This window comes from Coptis chinensis, chromosome 5 (genome assembly GCF_015680905.1).
Source record: "Coptis chinensis isolate HL-2020 chromosome 5, ASM1568090v1, whole genome shotgun sequence".
In the NCBI taxonomy this organism is placed as follows: domain Eukaryota; kingdom Viridiplantae; phylum Streptophyta; class Magnoliopsida; order Ranunculales; family Ranunculaceae; genus Coptis; species Coptis chinensis.
In genome coordinates, this window is record NC_141460.1 from 49,396,335 (window position 1) to 49,418,629 (window position 22,295).

The window sequence follows — 22,295 nt, forward strand, 5'->3', positions numbered from 1 at the left end:
GGAGTCGAGGCAAGTGACTCTACTTTCAAATCCTTAAGTTTAATTGGAGTTTGTGGTTGAAAATGAGTAGAAATATATTGTATTGTTAACAATTGGTGTTATAGCTTTTATATCTATAAATTAGAGAGTATTTATGCTTTGATTATGATTAGTTATATTTCGAATTATTTAGGAGAGTAATAATTGTTCTTTATGAAGTGATTTTTCTTATTATTGAATGTCGAGCGATAAGTGTTAGCTGGTATGGTTATTGTGTGAAGGAAGAAATGATGTATGATAAGCTTGTTAGACATTCCTATTATATGATAGTGTTTAGACAGTAGTAATATACTAATCCATGACGATAGGATGATGTCTTTTCTCAAGAATTGGTATATTAAATTATGTTCCACTTTCGCATTGACATTATTTGGGGTGGAATTGATTTTATTATCTAAGTGTTGGATATATATATAAATATACAATAATTCTCTAAAAAGTAGCTACTTAAGTTAACTTAAAATAAGTACGTAAGTAAAAACTTCACCTAGAAAATGAATTCAATCCTAATTTTTTGTGGATATGATATACTTAACATTAAGATCATCTCCACAAAATTTCAGCTCATTTGGAAATCTTTAACATTGGCAAAAAATGATTGCAAAAAATCTAGATTTTTGGACTATTAGATTTCTTTTTAAAAATAACAACAATTTTTATTTATGTTAGAGGTTTCCAAATGTGTTAAAATTTTGTGGAGATAATCTTTATGATGAGTGCTTCATAACTACAAAATATTAGGGTTGAACTCTTTTTCTCAGTGAAGTTTTACTTACGTACTACACTACCAAAAAAACGGGTTTACTCGACAGACACCATATAGAATAACCGACAGCTTTTGTGTGTAGGAAGTTCCCTACGCATTTTGTTTGTCGGGTTTAATCTGGCCATTTGTTGGGTATAATCTGGCCATCTCCCTGGGTACCCGATGGTTCTACGATAGTTATTAACTGTTGGCATATCTCTTCCAAACACCAGGCCTGCCCAAACTAATTTCACTTCCTACCTAAAATATTTGGTAAAACTAAAATAACAAAAAAAAAACCCCTAAAATTGTTATCCCTCTCTCACTCACTCACGCTTGTTGTAGCCGCTTCATTGTCTCTCTCTTTCCCACTCCAAAAAGGTACACCCACTCTATCCAATCTCAAAACGTCAATAATTCTCCCTCCCCTCCAATTGGCCATCTGACATATGAAATTATATTCATTATTTTTCAGAAATCGAGGGTTATCACCCCTTTTATTTTTGTTTCGGGTAATTTCCGTTCATTTCAATCCAAATTTCTTAGAAAATTTTGATATTGAAATTGATTTTTGAAAATTTCCGTTCTGAGCTTCGAATTTGTGAAAATGGTTTACATTTGTGAAGATGAGACTCGGTACACGATTTCAGTCCAGGAAATTGAAGATAAGAACTGGTACGGTTATTATTTTCGTTTTTTATTGCCTAATGTTTATACTATTTCTACTACAAATGATGTTAGTGTTAATTCTGAAAATGATTGTTCCAAACTGATTGTTTTAGTTACTAATGGTGATGGTATCGGTGCTATTGGACTTACTGTTCTTGTCGAGGCATTGGTTAGAGTGGGGCTTTTTAATGTTCATGTCTGCGCTCCTCAATCATGGGTTTTCTTATGTTTTGTTTGATTTTATTTGTTTTTAGTATTTTGGGTTTTGAGTTGCTATTGATTTGATGCAGTGATCTATCGGTTTCGGGTCACTCGATGTCGCTTTTTGAGACGCTTATGGTTAGTCCTATTGAGATTAATGGTGCCACTGCTTATGAGGTTTCTAGTATGTTCTCATTTCCTTGTATGTATTGGTGAGTAGATTGAAAGTTCATTCTTGATTTAGGATATAGGTTAACACCTAATTATAGTTACTTTGGTAATTCTAGATAGTCAATTGTAATAGAAGCTTATTGTATTTAGGATTTTGCTCTAACATCACAATTATATTGTAATTGATTGTTTATGCAAAGGAAGTTGATTTGGTTTTAGGAAGATATGAAGGGAAGGAGTGCACTTATGATAATTGTTGGTTGAAGAGGCAAGCAATATTCTCGTCTTTCTTGTTATATCTGGATCGCAATGATAGAATTTACACTGCTTGTAGTTTTTCTTGCCATGGTGTGGTCACAAGGTATACCCTAATACCCCCCTTTTCCATTTGATCAAAGTACATAGTGTACATGTTACAATGGGTTTTAATGTTGTTTAGTAGGATATTGAGTTTGTAAATGAGAACTTTGTAATTACTACTAGCTTTTAAATTTTTCATCTGTTTTTTCTAATAATGGGACTTAGCTTTTAACCGATACTCATCTTATTGCCTTGCATTGGGTCATTGTAGCTAACCTGATTCACTTTCACTTTCACTTTTCAATTTCCATTTGATTTAAGCTTCAAATACTTACTGAATGTGCAGAGTTGAGAAGGCTGGAATTTAGACGTTGAAGCATTTCTTCTGATGATCAAAGATATATTGTTTGTCACGATATCATAGTAATATAATGTCATCAATTTCTGACTTTTTTTAGCAATCTATTTCCTTGTAGCAACCTTGAAGATTTACCTGTGCAAAATTTAGCACCGATGTTTACTTTTCACCGTGTTACTGCCATTTCAATAGCTTTCTTTTAGTGTTGGATAATCTTGTTTTTAATCTACAATTTATTTTATATGCTGAAATAGTGACTGCCCACCCTACCCTACCGTCCAACAAACACTTAATAATATAATGCAGACATGCAACACACTCAAGAACAGTGAACTTTACCACACATCTTAGCAAGCACCTTGAACACAAACTCGTGGACAATGTGGTTTCCTCCTAGTTCAAGTTACCACATTCTCCTTATATATATATATATATATATATATATATATATATATATATATATATATATATATATATATATATATATATATATATATATATATATTTTTATTTATTTATTTATTTTATTATTATTTTTTTCTAGTTCTTTACCTGAAGTTCAAGTTGGTAGTACGCTTTGTTAACAACCCTTCCGCTCAAAGTTTTTGTTTTGATATGATGGTATGTATTATATTTTATATGCAATGTTAGCAAATTCATGTAAGACTGTTCATAAGCATTTGAGTTGAACTTGTGGTGGTTGCTTTTATTTTATAATTTTATCGATTCATTTTTGTTACATTGACGAAGATAAGTGTGCCCTCCATAGATTTGAACTCATTCTCTCTTAACATTTGAAAAACAACTTTTCATGCTCCAAGCATATTGAAATGAGTGTGGAAAAGTGAACAAGTATTGTCTAATTACTTACTCGAAAATAGTTAGGATTGCTCACCTTTAAGTACTGACTCCCTTGCTTCTGAATAACAGAAGAGTAAAAGATGGTTTAGTTTACATAGCTGCCTTATAGATACATTTAACTTCAAAAGCTTATAGTTATTTAATTAAACACTTGTCTGACAGAGAGGAGATCGAAGCGATGCACACTGCAAGATCACAGAGTACAGGTTGAGTCTTTTAAGGGTTACTCAAAACATGAGATATCCGAACTGACGGAAAATATGCACAAGTCGTATGAAGACCAGCTCAACCGAATAACTAAGATGATAAATTCTGATTTCCCTTGCATTATATTAATGTTTGTCGCTCCGTTACTTTTTCCCCAATCTGTTTACTCTGTGTTTTTTGGTCTAACCTGACATCTCAACTTCATCTTTTTAACCAAATTAAAAGGCATCCATTGACTTGCTAATGTTTTTAGGATCAAGGGGTTTAGTTTACCATGTTAGGTTTGTCTTTTTTTGTTTCAATGATAGAATCAGTTGTCTGATAATTTCATTAAAAAAAATTACATAGATACCAAAAGGCTTGTAGAAAGTTTTCTCGTTCTGTTTTTGGTGTATTACAATGACACAGAGATGCCTCATAGAAGTACCAAACCTTGTGCTTTGCATATAAGCACAAATATCTTTTTTTTGCCAATATTAGTAACTCTGTAAGTATTGATAAACATTAGTAATGGTGACTAGTAGGTACTGTTTGCTCCCTGGCCCCCTCCCCTAACCTTATTTTAAGAATAGTACAAAAAACTTTTGTGGTAGAGGTGTTCCCATGCTAAGTTATTAAAAAAAACTTCAGATAGCACATGAACGTTGTCATGTCTTTGAAGCAAAGAAAACATTCGGTTGTAGTCCTAATCAAAATTGTCTCATGAAATTGATATGTTCTGGAAAAGATAAATTGCCACTGTGAACCGTGAAGGAAGATTGAGTTTTTATGTTTATGATTAAACACACTAGTTTAGAAGTTTCCTATTTTCTTCTCATTGGTTGTTTTAATACAAGGCATTGGACCTTTTGCTAATGACTATATGTATTATATGTATAATCTCTTAGGTTGAACTCAAAGCTTACATAAACCACAAGGAAGCTTGACCAACAATTAGCATGAGACCATGCATGTTGAATTGCACGGCTAAAGGCAATTAACGTAGCAGAAGCAACTCAAACTAAATCGCATGATGAAATTCACTGATTGAGGTAGCGCTTGCAAAGAGCCGAAAGGGAAACTGAAGCATTTCACCAGAAAGCCGAACACAGTTCATGTGCTATATTATGAGATGCTATCAGCTTGCCTAGTACATTTTGGTTGAGAGAAACGTCAAAAGGAGTATTTATTTGTTTTGCTAAGTTTGACACTAGAGTTTCCTATGCAAGTTTAACTATGTATGCACATGGCAGTAGATTATTTCATTACTGAAAGAACAAGTTGGCCTGAATAATTGTGATGTTGGTCTGAAAAAGAATGTGATGTTGGGAACTTTTATTAAAATATATATATTTTTTAATTACAAAAACTAATATCCGACGGACAAAGGCTGTCGAGTAGAAGCAATAACCGATGGTCTTGAACAGCTACAATACCCGACGGTCATTGACAATAGCCATATCCAACGGTCTTTGACAACAGTAATTTTCGACGGTTAGTGTCTGCAGCAATACCGATGGTCTATGACAGCTGCAATGTCCGTCGACATAGATACCAAACGCCGACGGCCTGTTTTGACTGTTTTTTACTGTCGGAAGCCTATGCTGACCGAGTGTTTTCCGACGGTCTTGCGACAGTTTTTGGCTGTCGGGTAATATCTTTGCCGACAGTTATTGTCTGTCGGGTAAAGTCGTTCATTTTGTAGTGCTAGTAGCTACTTTTTAGAGAAGGACTGTATGTATATATATATTTGTGATTATTGGTTATGGAAATGGCCTTCACATTGAACCCAGGTCGCTCAAGGGGGGCGTACGTTAAATCCACTTTGACAAAAGTGGCACCTTCGATCATATTGAACCCATGGGTTAGAGTGGCGGTAGAGTTGGGACTACCATGTTGAACCCACTGCTAAACATGGCGATCGATGCCTTGAGTGAATGGCGAAGAACCATTTGTACCATATACGTATGAGAATGTATTACATACCTATACGTTATGTAGACCTCGGTATTTGTTATGTGTTATGCAAAGTGATGCTTAGTATATTTGAGATTTATCATAAGGTATATTGTGTTATGTGTGTTTTATTTTCCCTGTTTCCAATTCTTATTATAATTATCTTAAGGGCTTGTTGATAGATTTGTTTGCTCGGCGCGTTGACATCTTTATATAAATTCTTTTGCAGGTGATCTACGTAGTTGATGGAGTGCATCTTAGATAAGCTTAGTGGGTTCTTGTCTTGTTCATGTCTTTTGGTTGTTTTGTTGTTTTACAAATGTATGCAAAACCTTGGATCCATTTTAAGATGTGATCTTGTAATCTTTATTTTTGGATTTAGTTGTAACTATCAAACTTTGATAGTTTTGTAAACTTCCATCTTTACACATCTCCTAGGAGGATGGAATACTCTTTCTAGCTTTTCTTTTAGCCTTGTGAACTCAATGCAGTTGTCGTGCCATTTCTTTAGTGTTTCAGACTTGCCTTATGGAATGCAATAGAAATTGGGACGTTACAAAATGATTACATATCACAAGCCTACCTCTATTTGGACTGGCATCAAGGATGCATTGGAAGAAGTGGCTCCAAGATCTCCATGGGTGATTGCGGATGGAAAGAACACAGATTTGTGGAGAAGCAATTGGCTAGGAAACAAATCCCTGAAGCAATTATTGAATATCAACTCTCAAGAACTAAAAGGATATCGAGCAAAAGTGTGTGTGTGATATTTTAGAAGAAAGCAGATGGAGTATTCCTAATATTCTACAAGAGCTGATGGATAATGTTCATGTGGGAGTGAATACAGTGCAGAAGTGCTGTCCAATTATTTTTTATGACTATGTAGTTTGGTGCCCTGACATGAAAGGTAATTTTTCTGCAAAGTTTGCATATGATGAGATCAAAACGAAAAAGCCCTCGGTGACATGGAGCAAATTTCCTTGGAATTGCCATATACACCCGAGACCCTGCTGCTTTGGTATGGAAAATTTTGCAAAAAGTGGTGGCCACTGATGAAAGAGTACGAAAAGTCAGTGTGCATGCATTTGGCATCTTGTTGTAGCTTGTGCATAAATGAAATTGAGTCAAATGACCACCTTTTCTAGCACTGTTCCTTCTCCCAACTGCTATGGCAATGGATCTCTACAGTTTTCAAGAAGAATCCAGTTATGAGTCTTGAAGATGTTATGAGTACGAACAGATAATGGAGTCTTCGACTTAAGCAAATGTGGAATGCATGTATGGTGGCTGTTTTGGCTAGCATATGGAAGCAAAGGAATACAGTTTTGTTTGAAGAAAAGAGACCTAATATGGTAGAGCTCAAGTATTATGTTAGAACGACTCAAGTAAAGATCATAGGAAATCTGCCTAGAAGCCATAGCTACAGCTCTTGCTTTGAATGCTCAATTCTGCAGTTTTGGGATGTCAACCCTAGAGCAAAGGGCGCACCAAAGATCAAAACATGTATTTGGATCCTTCCAGAACCTGATGTAATCAAACTGAATACAGATGGTGCGGCGCCGGGCAATCCAGACCCTGCGGGTATTGGTGTTTCTTATAGAGGAAATATGGGAGACTTCAAGCTGACAATGTGGAAAAGTATTGGGACTGCAACAAGCTTCTAGGTAGAGTGTTTAGCTATCCTTGAAGGTGTAGAAACTGTCGTATCTAGGGGTGTAAAAAAGGTCCTCAAGCCCCCAGCCCAGCCCGGCCCATGGGCCAAAAAAGCCTTAATATTTAAGCCCTTACGCAATTTGAGAGGCGCACCGGGCTGGCCCTCACGTTTTGAGGGGTGGGTAAGGGCCTAGATGTGAAAGCATGAGGGCCCTCACAACTTATATATATATATATATATATATTATATATATATATATATATATATATATATATATATATATATATATATATATATATATATATATATTTATTTATTTATTTATTTATATTTTGTTAAAAAGTATGTAATTGTATAAATTAAATAAAAAAATAAAAAAATATGCTTTACATAAATTAGTGCATTGTGTAGGCTCCTCTAACGTTACATAAAAAATCTAGTTCAAAATAACAAATTGTTCCCTTGTCGGGATATGAACCCGGGTCACTTCACTATATGTAAACAAGAATAAAATATAAATAAGAGTGATGTGATATGATCCTTGGTATATGGTAATGAAGGTTTTAATCAACCTTAACTAATCAAACACAAATTATTCTACAACCTATAACACCACATCATATTTTTGGTCTTCTATAAATTTCTTATTGATTCATGTAATACATCGGCACATCAAACCTAAGAACGAAACTTTTGAATTTTATTATCTTACAAATTTTAGCTAAATTATTAATTAAGTACATTAACCAAAGTCAAGATTGAGAAAACCTATTATTTAAACGTGATAATTAATTTATCGTGTATCAATTTAGCAAGATTATACTGTAAATAAAGAGTTTAAGAGAGTAATCAAACCCGGCCTTCTAGCCCGACCCTCAATTCTCTAAAGAGAGGGCTGAGGTGAGGGTTAGGGCATCACAATTTTAGCATTGGCCCTCATAGGCCCACCCCTCACTACATGAGAGGGTCAGGCCGGCCCGACCCTTAAGTCATACGGGTTTCATGGTTTGAGGGCCGGGCTAGCCCGGCCAGACTTGTTTTACACCCCGGCCTAGCTAGTCGTATCTAGATGATGACTTAGGCTTTGGATAGAAACGGACTCAGAAGCTGCCTCGAAAGCTTTTACAAGTGGTAATGTGTCATGGCAACTCCAAGCAAGATGGACAAACTGCACAACTGCCACTCATCAACTTAAGATAACCACTATCTTTAGGGAAGACAATTCACTACTGACACCTTGGCAAATACTGCTGCAACTTTCTGAGAGAATGAGAGAGTTGTTTTTGAAGGCAAACCAGAGTGGATTAACAAATGGGAAGGGTCTTTCCAAACTTTCTATAGATTTAAGTGAAATGTATTTTACTCATAGTTATAAATGGAAGTAATGGATGTTTGATTGAGTTTGACATTAGAGATACAGCCTGTTGCCTCCCTAAACAACTTTTTTTGTTTTATTTACACAGCAAACAAAAAAAAAAAAAAAAATGGTAATGATGATCTCTTTGCCATGTACATCATGCTCAAAACGATTAGCTCATTCCAAAATGACGACCCTTATCAATAGATTTCATAAAATGTCGATCAGAGAACCCACAATACCCCTAAAGCAGTATGCGGGCAAGTCCATATATCATTTGCCTAAAATTCATGATTGTTCCTATTCCTTAAAGACTCAAAGTAAAACCTTACCGTTCGGCCTCAAAATTAAAAACTATCATGGTGAAGCACTTAGCCTTGTTTTTTGTGTAATCTACAAAACTAAGTACATGCCCGTTATATGAACTCCACTTACATGATTTCCACCATGAAAAATAATGAATTATATGTTGATTTTTGGTGGAGATGTTCTTCCCACAATACAGATTATCTTTAGAAAAAAAAAAAACAGCACATTTGAAGATGTCTAAACGTATCAAAATTTGCTTACAATATTATAAAATTATCGGTCTAAATTTTTTAAATTTCAAAACAACTTTTGACAAGGTTAAATATTTTTGGTTAGGCTAATTTTTTGTAGGAAGATTCTCTATTATGAGAAGACTATCTTCATCGAAAATCAGACCTGAATTCATCTTATAAACCCATTTTTGGTGATGGAACTCATATAAAGTGGAGTTCATATAGCAGGTTCAAAAGTATATCAGAATTTTATAGAAAACAACAATAACAATACGCATTCAATTCGGAATTTTTATGCAATCTTTTGTTCAAATTGTTGTGCAATTACACAGAAAGACAGTACAGAACGCTTTACTGCAATGCCAATTCATTCTCATCTCAAACAAAATATTTGTGGTGCAGGTTCACTAATATTATACTCCACCCTAACATGAAATATATAGTGAAAGTAAAAATCCCCCCTTAAATTCCACAAAGAAACACACATTGCACGACATAAATAAAGAGTACTTCTAACAGCCCATGACCTTATCAACTGAAACCTTTGCTTTCTCCACAGTTCCATCATTCCCAGCAAGAGCTCTATACTTATCCTTCCTAGTAAAACTTGTGCACTCATAAGAAAGACTTGCTGCAATAACCCTTTGGATATAATTTGCAACATCATGACTAGACTTCCCTGCACTTGTAGTCAGTTCATGTGGCAACTTGTTCAAAAATGTCACTTCATACGCTGGACTTGGGTTCATGAAAAAGTAAAATGGATCCATCCCTTTCCACCCTCTAGCGGTTGTTCCATGGAACATACTCATTCTATTTGCCATAGCAACAGGCACAATTTGATCTGTTAATTCTGCAAACAGCGCCGAAAATCTCAGTAAAAATGGTTCCCTACATGTGGTACCTTCAGGACATATAACAAGGTCACCTTCCTCCAATAACTTTTTAATCATAGAAGCATCTCTTTCACGATCTCGACTTAGTCTAACTGTTTTGATAGGTGAGAGTATTTCGGAAAGGCGTGAGACTGAATAGGTCACTGCAGCAATAGGACGACCGAGCGCTGTGGAGAGGAAGATAGGATCGAGTAAGGTTCTGTGAGAACATATGAAGAGGACACCAGATTGGCCTGTGGATTTCTTGGGTGGTGGAGGGGGTGTTCCTTTGACATAAACACGAACACCGAGTGCCCAAAAGGCGTAGTAGACCAGTGGCATAGGTAGGAGTGATCCTGCAGCAATACGTAGACAGGCTAAGATAAAGCCGACTGGGATCCAAAGAATGGTGATTAACGCCATGAGAGGGCTGGGTTTTGTGACAAGGCGACCATCATGGAAGACTATGGGCTTTGGTAATTTGTCGCGGCTAACTGCATCAACTTTGGGCTGGAACGGAACAACATAACTTTCCTGTGTAAAACTTGTATGAGAAGTTGATAAAGAAATGTAGCATCATGCTTCATGAACATCCATAATACGTACTAGAAAATGAAAGCTATTGCTTTGCCAAATTTTGTACTTTGGGCATGTGATTACTGAAACAACTCCTTTCTTACTATGGATCAACATTTTATCCTAGGCTTAAAACGGGATTGAGCCAAATAAAACAAGTTGGCCTAGAAACTATATATTTAACTTAGTTTCTCGTTGTGAAATGTGTTTGTTTTAGGAACTGCTATTTTTTCATTTCTAACACTAGATGGAGACATGAATCATGGGAGGCCAGTGCTGGAACTGGCCATAGTCTGTAGGCTAGGCGCCTCGCTAAGCGAGCAGCCCCCAAATAACCTGGGGTCCCCAAAGAGACTCGAACTCAGAGACCTCCATGAAAAGCGTGGTGCACTGGTGCACTTTGAACAACTCAGCTAAGCTGTTGTGCAACTATGTAAGAATATCTTAGTTTGTGAAGTAAAAGAGTGCAAACCTGGCATAGTGCCATGAAAGGAAAATCCGTTTGCCTATCACCAAGGCCTATTTCAGGGGCAATGTCACCAAAGGCCTTCTTCAGAGCAGTAGCCTTGTTATTGCCTACAAGAATTCCTGGACTACGTATAAAACCAGTTGCTCTACCTTTATAACTTCCAATCTCAGTCCCAACAACCATATCAGCGCCCAAATAATCTTTCAAGAAAGCTTCAACCATAATCCTTGGATTCGCCGTCAGTACACATCGCTTACCACAAGATGAAAAAACACGCCATGACTCAGGATGTAAATCAGTTGAGTAGAATTTTGGTAATACAGCTCGCGCAACAGATTCAATATCTGACACCTTCATGCCAGCGTACGTTGCAAATACAAGTACCTGAATTCCTGCTGATTCTGATACAATGTAGTACAAAAATCCAGCTATAGGTGATAACAAAAGTAAGAAAAGAAGTCTAAGAATGCCACCGACTTCAAAGGCTACTAGCGCAAAGTAGGGGAATGAACTGCGACCGCGTAGTAGGGTCCCATCCATGTCAGCCACCACCGTGTGTTTTTCACGACCGATTGAGGCACACTGGTCAATTGTAGGGAAAGTTGGAGATGGTATTCCATTTGATTTTCCCATGATTAGGAGTTAAGGGGATGTTAGATGTGCCTAAGGCCCTTGTTAGAGAAGACCGGGATGGAGTTTAAATTTTGTGTCTACCTTGTGCCAATAACATGTTTATATAGAGAAACATAGCGTGTATAATTGAAAATGTAAATGAGACAAAATATTTAGCTTATGAGTTCAATGGTGGCTAAGCGATTTCCAATACTTAGTATCTAACGAGGGTGGACTGTTCTTGTTTTTGTAGTAAAAGTGTAAGGAAGTGGTTGTTAGCATCTTTGTTAATACCGTCATATTGTTTGTTTTATTCCTTTCTTTGTAGTTTATTAGGCCCCAAGGTCTATCACTACTTAAGATGTGCTAATTATTAGACCAGTTCATCAAATATGCTAATTTATAGGCTAATGGTGTGCAACTTTTCTTCAATGATTTGTTGGTTTTCCATGTGGATGGACATAATGATGGTGACATAATTGAATTAACTGGTATCATAATTCATATACTGGTTTTCTGTTGAATATATATGTATGATTTATGGGATAAATTGTTTTCGATTATCAAATTCTGTTTGACTTAAGGGCCCTAAATTTCTTGTTGCACAAACTTCCAAAGTCAAACCATATTATCAAAATAAATAATCGGGATCCTACTACATAAACGGCTTGCACAAAATTTCCTGTGTGCATCTAGTTCCCAAGGCAGGTTCAAAACATTAAGTAGATTAAAACATAATTCCGATAAAAAACTACAATAGAAAGTCAGGATCTTAGAATTTTGAACATTCTAATGCTACTTAGGCCAGTTTCCATGAGTTTACATATCGGTGTAACACTTTCCACAAAACAACTTACCAATAACCTTCTGAAATCTTTATTAGTTGATCTCTTAAATCTCATCACTAACAATGCCACCAACTGGATTATCCTGTGGTAGAACTGTGAATGAGTTACTCAAAGGAGTAGAGACCACAGGATTCCTATTCCCACTTTGAACAGTTCTAATCACTATTTTTGATTGTTCTACAGTAGTTTATGGATAATGTGACCCTGCACTGGACTCACAGCTTGGTGCCTACGAACAGGACGAGTAAAATTGAAGCCTCTGAAACAAATGTTCTTTGCCATACACCTCTGGCTATCTTTCTCCTTCTTTACTTAATGCGCATTGTTAAGTACGAACTTAGGTGACACTACATACAAGATACAATATACTTCGAAAATTAGTACTTTATCACAGGACAATTGAAATTTGATCTGCTGCAGCAGGGCAGGCCTTTACTGCGATGTGACTTAGGACTGTAAACACCTAAATTAATATGAACATGACCATGCACTGGCCAGGCTTACTGCTTCAGCCTTCAGGTACAGGGTGTGTTGTTTGGAGTTATTATTATTTTTTTGGCTTTTCGCTGAAACAAGACTGAGAAGACGCCTACCAACTAAACCTTACCTCCAATACAAGCATCTCTCACCGTATTCTCAGACACCGATCTCTTTTTCGGTCCAGTATAAAAAAACATAAGTTTTTCTAATTGGAAAAACTTAACCTAACTAATACCAGAAAAAGAGAGAGATTGTAAGAGAGAACTCTTAGTGAGTTAAGTTTTTCTAATTGGAAACTTAACCTAACTAATACTAGAAAAAGAGAGAGATTGTAAGAGATAATTCTTAGTGAGTTGAGTGTTCATTTTTTGTGAGTGAATTGAGAGCTTTTGTAATCTATTACTCTGGACATCTAGTAAAGCTTGGAACTCGCCGGTGGACGTAGGTACATTGCCGAACCACGTTATATCCATGTCTTGTGGTTTGTTTTATTTTGCATTAGTCTTTTTACTTTATATGCTAATTAATTGATATTGAGAAGTGTTGGGATAGTACTTGGAGAGTGTTGAAGTCTTGTCTAGAGAGAAGGATCAATCTTTGTGTAGGGTTGATTGATTTGGAGTGGATAACGTTGTTTCTGCAGTTATTTATCCACAACAGTATGCCACTACAAAAGCAGTAGAGTGAGTATTACTAATGTTATGTACTGCTCGCAGGTTCCTTTCCACTTAGGTAAAAAACATAAATGATATTAAAAATTAGTACTAGCCTACACTTTCCTCTTTTTTCTTTTCTTTCTATTATTATTCTTTGTTCCACTTAAAATTCAGCTACCCAAATTCAATACTCTGCCAAGTTGCTAAATCACTACAAATTACAATTTTTGCAAGAAGGTTCGTCATGGAAAAGAATGCACAGTTGTAAATAAAAAAATTCAAAAAGTTAGCCACTTAACCAATTATCTCAAAATTAAGCTGTGTTTGTGCTTAAGAACATATATAAGAAACCATTCAGCATGCTTCTTTGGTTAGAACCTTAAAAATAAAATGAGGTTTATGAAGATCCCAATACATGCCAATTACATCACCTTTTTTCAATTTCCTTCTTCTTACAAAAGTTTCTTTCCAGTTAGTTGTGAAAATGTAACTCTTGTTATTTGAACTTTTCTTGAAAGTCAAGTTGTGTATGGTGTAGTGGGCAAATATCGTGCCTTTAAATATTTTTATTAGATATTTCAAAACTCAAGATATTGACATGATGGTCAATATCTCGGTATATTTTCGTGGTTATTCAAAATATTTGCGTGTATTGAGAAAGGCAGAAAAGAAGGAGGGAAGACAATGGACATATGTCATGAGTTAATTAAGTCAAAGCTAATTGAGGACACTATATAAAGACTGGATGAAGTGAAAGATAGGTCATTCGATCATTTCCACAAAAATTATCAGAAACAGGAGAGAGAAAGAGAGAATCCAGAGTGATTGTAAAACCTTCATGATTGTTCAATAAAAAAAGTTTCATTTACTTCATATCAGATTTACAACTTACTTCAATTTCATTCAAACCATCGTTTAATCTCAGTGATCTTAGAACAATTAAGAGAGATTATTCTTAGACATCACATTGGCATCGTCTGTGCATCGAGAACAAGAAAATTGTGAAGTTTTCTTCTTCTTCGATTTTGAATATGTCGTTCCATTCCGAGTTTAAGTGAAAGAAGAGTAAAAGAAGAGTGAGTAGGGAATTGATGATTGAATCATAATGGCTCCAAATAAAAGAGCAAATAGCAAGCGAGTGGATAATGATAATCAATCACAAACAAGGAATACAAGAGCTTAAGTAAGTAAGTGGTATCAGGAGGAAAATGTTGAAGTAGAAGTTTCGCTTCAAGAAGTCTTGAAGAGGTTGAGAGAAGTGGAAAAACAGAATGCTATATTACTTAAAGAGAATCAAGAGATGAAGAATGTGATAAACACCCAAAAGTGTATTATGAAACCCCATTGAGACATATAAATTTGGTTAATTATGTGTTTAATAATCATGAAATAAATATGTTTTCATACTTTTGCAGGTATTCGCAGTAAACATGGAAATATTATTTAAACCTGCGATAAAGCACGAGGAACGACATATATATGAATTTTTCCAAATCTGCACAGAAGCATCAAACTTCCGAAGCTCCTACCTCTTGAACTAGGACTCCGAATGCGACAAGTGAGCTGCTCAGACAATCAGGGCGATGAACTCTATGCATAGGCGGAAGTTATAAAATTGCCCAAAGACCGGACCGCCATTGGACTACACATAGGACCCACTATGTGGGCCCGCAAGATTAGATGAGTCATCAATCATGGAGCATGTCAAGACAAAAATGACAAATTATTAGTGCAAAGTTGACACCTTGCATGTAATTAATTAGATTAGGTGTTAATAGTGAAAAAAAAAGGCAAGATGTCACTTTGTTTTAATATGGTGGATAAAAATGAAGTAAATGTGGTTTGATGTTTCACATGGGAGGAAATGAGATGTCTCTCAAATGGAGAAGAAAACAAAACAAGGGGAACATTCCATTTACTCCCTTGACTTTTTTTCCTTACCTTGTATTATTTTAGTTCCTTAGTCATTTGGATTATTTAGTTTTGTTTTGGTAAGAAAAGCTTGTAATAGTTTTAATGGAGGAAACTTTGGTTTTCTTCTAGTTGAAAAAAAATCAAAAGCAATTGAGTTAGATAATTAGTCATCTTTTTCCTTTTTTTCTCTCTCTTTTTGTACTTTCTAACTTGTAATCCTTCATCCCAAGGATCATGAACTAACTTCCCCTTGGGGAGTTAATCAAACTCATGTGAGGGAAAAATCTTTGTTGTTGGTTTGGTGGGTTGTTTAGGAAGAACAACTAGACCTACACCCTATCCCAAAATGATAGTTGGTGTAGTGTCTAGTTAGGGATCAAAGTGATGAGCTTAGAGATAAGTCATTGCTTTGGTTCCACTTGCTAGCATGTATGAGCTTAGAGATGAGCCATTCATGTTAGGGATCAAGTTTTCTTCTATTAGACTTGTCTATGAGTTCTAGGAAGAATAAAATAAACTTATTAAAATCAACAACAAAAGTTAACTTCACATGAGGAGGATTAACTCTCCATATTTTCTTTTAGTAAACCGTATTATGTTTTAGTTGCATTCACTTGAAACTTAATTTTTTTATGTTTGTGTAGAAAAGAAATCTAGTATTAATATTTAAACTTACTCACTAGTTCCCTAAGAGTAAAAACCAAGTTGTAGTTGTCCTAGACTTTAGGTTAGATCGAATCTTTACTCCAACTATATGAACACGAAATTTTGTGAGTAAGGAAACTTTGAATTTGCACTTTTGTCAAATTAGAGAGACAATCTCTAACGTAGTAAAAAGTGGATATCAAAATGGCGCCGATGCTGTTCTAAAGGCATAGGACGAAAGACTGCTACGGTTTGGACTTTACTCCAAGGGGAAACACCCCTCTCACCCTCCCTTGTTTTTCCTATTTTTCCGTTTTTTTTTCTTATTTCTTCGTCGCCAAAACCAAACGAATTGATTTTGTCTAAAAATTTATTTTTCTGTACTTCAGTAATCGAAAGTTAGGATTTGGAAAGTAAGTACTCGCAGCGCATTCTAAAGGTTACGTGAAAAGTTGAACTCATTGTGACATCATTGACAGCGTCTTGTGGTATTGACACCTACCAAGAGGTTTAACCCGTCCGGTGTATTTGCTTTGTTGGTGCTCATAATTTACCTCCAGCATCTCCTGATCTATCTTGATCCATATCCAGGCCTCACTCTCTAGACCTGTAACTGAAAATTCGACTATTCTATTGGGATTAATCACGTCGATGATTTGAAACGTCTGTTTCATTTCTTTGGCAGACTAGCGGGAAGCTACAGGTTCCAAAGTTTTTTTTTTTTTTTTTTGTTGCATGAATGCCATGTACATAGTTATTATAAATTAGTTTATGGATTACTATTTACGTATTAGCCTAGAAATATGCATGTATCATGTTCAAACACCTGTAAATATTTATATACGTTTAACTGGGCATGAATTGCATATCAATGTATATATACATATAAATGGTAATCGCTTTTGCATGGTTATATGTCCGTCTCACGATAAGTGTCTATTGTTGCATGTTTAGTATTTCTCGATTATAATTACAAGGTATTGTTTAATAAGTCGATTTTGTCAAGAAAGAGGAGAACATTCCAACGAGGGTTAAAATCTGAGTTGGGTAAGTTGTTTCTAAACCTACGGGGTGAAGATGCTCTCTATATGACACCCCAATCTCAATGAGTATTGTCGAAATCGAATTATTATGCAATACAAGAGTCGATTTTAGTTTTTGTATAATACCTTGCATGTTTAGTTTTGTCATGATTTATCTGCATAATGATACTATATTTGATGCTAATGTATTTGGATATCGTATGAGTGATTACAATTTGCACATTCATCGTTGATATATCGCCTACGTAATATCGATTTACAAATTAGTGTACATATACATATTCGATGTATATTTGCCTCAGACGTATGGAAGTATTTATCGATGACACAAGCTTGCCGCCTATTCGTATAGGTATCATTATGAGTAGAGTATCTTCACATGCTACTGCGCACCTAGTATTGTATGAGTAGATCGTATTTGCATGTTTGTATTTTCACCCTTGCATAAATCTTAAATAAAAAAGATTAAAAAAAAAATTAAAAAAAAAAAATTAAATTAAAATTAATACCGACTTTGCATAAATTTTAATTCCATAAATCTTAATCATATTCCAACGGTGTTTAGGAAACTTGAAAGATTGAGGTTACTTAATTAGAACCGTGCTCGCACGGAAAGCCTCCCTCATATCTCTCTTGTGACCTGGCTGTTGGTTTATGCACACGTATTCCTAGCTTCACTGCTACGTTAGCAGCAGCTTAGGCCTACGTTGTTCAACTCTAATGCTTAAAGATAATAATAAAATTCGAGTACTACTAAATTCCTTCTGTAAATTAGATCTAATTTTATGCTTGCATGAGATTAAGGTCTGGTTCCACTAAAGAAATTGAACATACCTATCGTTGAAAAAAATACGATAAATAATTGCGTAAGTTATCACCTAAAAATTGTTCTTCTTCTGTTAATTACCTTCATCACGATCCTTCGTCGCCATTAACTTCTGTCATTATGGCCGACGATCCAATTAATGTGAGAAGCCCCTGTCGGACTTCTATATTGCATTACGGGAAGGACCTTCTTCCTGCATCAAACTTGAGGACATTGTCGGTGATTTTATTATCCGTAAACGTTTTTAGTTTGTTACCTATATATCATGGTTTGGATCACGAAAAGCCTTACAATCATCTTCGTGAGGGCTGCAACAAGTGGCCACAACATTTCACCATCCAACGGTCTTTTAAGGAACAACTCTTTTTTATTTCCATTCACTTTAGCATAAAAAGCGTCAATTTGGCTAGCGGGACAACAGCCACGATCCATAGACACATGGAATAAACTAGTTCAAGTTTTCATGCTTCAATTTTACACTTAAGAAAACAACTGAAATGCTTTAGAAAATTCAATTCTTTTCAAAATCCTCATGAATCCTTTTACGGAAGCATGGAGTCGCGTTTTATCGATCTTCTATTAGAATGTCCTCATCACCAACTAGACAAAGCTGTCCTTGTTCGTTCATTCTTTAATGGTCTTTTCGATCATCAAAAAGAAACTCTTGATATAATGAGCGGCGGTTGCTTCATGGACAAAGGAGCTCTTGAAGCATATACTTTTCTGAAAACAAGCTGAAAAAAAAAAAAAGGTACATTGGGGGTAACATCGAGTCGCCTAGGTCATCAAAGGACAATGTTACAAAGGCCACATCTATTTTTGAGGTAAAACCCGATCCCGAATTAAAAAATTTGATAGAATCCCTAACTAAAAAAGTTGATGCCCTTACAGTTCATGAACGTTGACACATCCCCATGTGTTCTTTGTCTCAGTCCTGACCATCCTGATGTTTATTGTCCCTTGTTATATGCCTCCCCTTCTCAACAGTCGGAGGAGGCATGTGCATTCAACATTCCTAATGCACCTTGGAGACAACATCCGAATTTCGCTTGGCGCCAAAATAACCAACAGATGGGGGATCCTCCAGGTTTCGCTAATCCACCTGTTCGACCTACCAACACTACTACAGAATAACACTTATACCACTGTTTTTAAGTGTGGTATAAATATATTTACCATTGTTATACAACCGTGACAATAGGTGGTGTGGTATATAATAATAGCAAAACTGTAGTATATATGCTTAACGGATACCACGGTTTTTCAAAGAACTGTGGTTTGTATGCCCATTATATACCACGATTGTCAACAGAACCGTGACATATAAGCTATTAAAACCGTGGTTTATATTAGTGTATGTGTTATAATACCGTGGTATATATATAATAATGCTAGCTAACAGTCTTCCACTTAAAAACCGAACCTGCATAACAAAATTTACACAGCCTGCCTACATACAACATTTCCATCTTCCCAACAAATTCCAAAATGTACAATAAACTATCAAACATTGCAAAAAAAGATAATAATAATAAAAAAAAACTTCCATTAATTTTTTAAGTGTACTAAGAAAACAAACTTCAAATTTCTTTTCATAAATTAAACTGGAGGGGTCCGAACATAGCTAAAACTCATCCTCATTCGGCTTCCGAAACCAAACACCCCATTTTCTGGATGAACTAAATAATATCAAGTCGAACACGTCAAGTTCATCTTATGCGTGTATGTCTCCTTCAGTTCTAAATTTGTTATCCGATGAGTCAAAAACACAGCACTAATGATTGATTGACCAGATCTTTCGATCTTTACACCGCAGAGTGGAATGCATTAAACAATCAGCTACTACCTAATTCTAAATTGTAATTGTAATCGAGGGAACTGGAAAGAACCAAAAAGATTTAGGAATAAATATTTGAAAAAAGAACACAGACTTAGAAAGCATAAAACATACAAAACTATGGCTCGGTCGGGCACAATCAACGAACATGATGTGATATTGATGGTAAATCCAGAGGTTGATCTTTCGAACCAGAAGTTTAGCTTGACTTTGATTGGAAAAGTAAAGATTTCTTCGAAATCTCAATGTATTTTTTCAGTCGGCATGTTATTTTTGCGCCGCCATAACTTCATCCGCCATATTCATGGCGAGTTTATCGAGGATGGAGAAGTATATATTTTCACCACGTGGCATGAAATTTGTGCACTTTTTATTGGAGCATTTTAAGAAAACTTAGAAGCAAGGGGTTTTCCTTTTTCAAACACAGGCGCAAAAGACCATAAGTTTTGTCCAACTTACCAAACGAGACCTTACATATCATATATAAGTTAGTAGAGATTCGTCTATGAGTTTGAGAGAACAACACGTAACATTCAACTTTGCTAGAGGCAGACATTTTCCTTGACAAAACCTCGGATAATCATGGAGTCATGGAGAGATGAATGAGTAACTTAGTTGTAGAGACCAGAGGACAAATAGAGAAGAACGGACACATACCTATTATTGCGCTGCGGCCGTGATGAATAGTTGTGGTTGCTGCAGTTTGTGCACATCCAATCTCCATCACGCCATTGCTTTTTGCTCTAAACAGAGAAAAGATGCATCACAAAATCAAAATTTTTGAAATATACATGACCGCATTACGATTTAGAAATTAAACGTAAAATACCTATCATACTTCTTCTATATGAGTCTACAAACAATGCAATTGTGTAAAACTTTAACAAATTGGGAAGGCTGCATAATGGAAATTGTTTCATGCACCTGCAACACTTTGGAGCCTAGGTAATTCAAATGATTGAACGATTATTTTTGAGCCGGTTCACGCGACATGTAATAATCAAGCTAGAGATTTAGCTATCAAGTAATGTGGTAAGACTATTGATTATTGACAACATTTAGATCCTCTACAGCTAACTTCTTAGGACTCGCATGTACTTATTCCTTCACATTTGATTGATTTTCTTCTCCTTAATTATGGTGTTGTTTGTGGAACTGTGGTGCTGATAATTGGTAACCCAAGTTAACATAAAGCCAAAAGTTTCATTAGCGGAGTTGAGAGCAAATGAAGCTAGCGACTCCTTTACAGATACTAAAAGGTGCGAAGTTCTCATATAAGCAAGTGACAAACTAACAACAATTTCAAATAACCTAAGCCCACCTTTCCGAAGAAAGAGAACCATCCGAAAATATAGCATTTATCCCTAAAACATAAACCTGTACATATAGTAGCCTTCCAGATGGCTTATTTGGGCGATTGAAGTTCATGATTGCTCCCAGAAAGTCTCACTGCAGACTCACGAGTCATATCCATTATACTAATGATGTCACCACCTTTTACTACAGCCATTGAATTTGAATAAACTTAATGCAATTAGATATAAAAGCAGTAAGATAGATGAGCATAACTTTATGTGGCTCCCACAAACTTAAAAGTTAAAGTATTGATCGAGTTAAAATCTTTATAATTACTCTTTGGATAGCACGTCCAATAAATTGGTGGCAGAAAATAAAAAGTGAAAAAAGAGATTCCTAGATGTTTGTTTCTTTTACTTTGTTGATTGGTAAAAAATGAGTGAAAAGCCAAAACAAATTAAGAAAGAAAACCGATATTACCCCTTTTCCAAAAGTGTAGGCCTTGGTGTGAGCCGGTGGTAACGCACTTGACCTTGTGAGTTCCAAGGTGTTATGGAGCTTCCATTGCGGTATGGGTAAGGTCCAGATGTCTGATCATTGCCGGGACACCCAATATGCTCATAGCCCTGGTATGAAGGCTGTTTTTGGAGGAAGTAAGCATTCTGTCATGTTTTGGGATGTGGGAACCCGTATCCTCACTAGTGTCTTACATAATGCTCCATCGACAATTGGCTCTGATTCAGTCTACAACAATTGAATATAGAACATGTAAGAGCAAACAAAAACATACAAAAATCGAGGAAAATAAATGATTTCGACGAATGGATTAAGGTTCCCAACCGCACAATTGGGAGAGACGATAACAGTTCACTCTAGCTCCCAATCTGATTGCTTGATTTCAATGAAATCATGACAGTTAACTGTGCACTCTATCTCCGAATCGATCATTCAATTCCGGCTCTCTGTGAAATAACGACGGGATTTAATCCAATACTCTTTTCAAAGACTCCATCAAAGCCATTATCGGTTTCGGATAATGGGGCAAGCAAGTCTTCATAAGAATCCTCCATGGCGAGGTATCCATTAGCAAAGGAGGCTATGAAGACTTGGTCCCGAGCTTCATTCATACCATAAACCGATCCCTAAGATCGTTGCGATATTTTGAACCCCTTTACCGAA

At 35.8% G+C, this 22,295-nt stretch overlaps 1 protein-coding gene across 1 annotated transcript; it reads right to left on the reverse strand.

Moving 5' to 3' along the window:
* Window positions 1-9,312: 9,312 nt before the first annotated feature.
* Window positions 9,313-11,759, reverse strand: LOC147497773 (glycerol-3-phosphate acyltransferase RAM2-like). The gene is made up of 2 exons (XM_086560092.1): window positions 10,963-11,759; window positions 9,313-10,448 (listed from the first exon to the last, which is right to left on the reverse strand). Exons 1-2 carry the CDS (start codon window positions 11,590-11,592, stop codon window positions 9,552-9,554), a joined length of 1,527 nt encoding a protein of 508 aa, XP_086416218.1. The 5' UTR covers window positions 11,593-11,759; the 3' UTR covers window positions 9,313-9,551.
* Window positions 11,760-22,295: the final 10,536 nt, after the last annotated feature.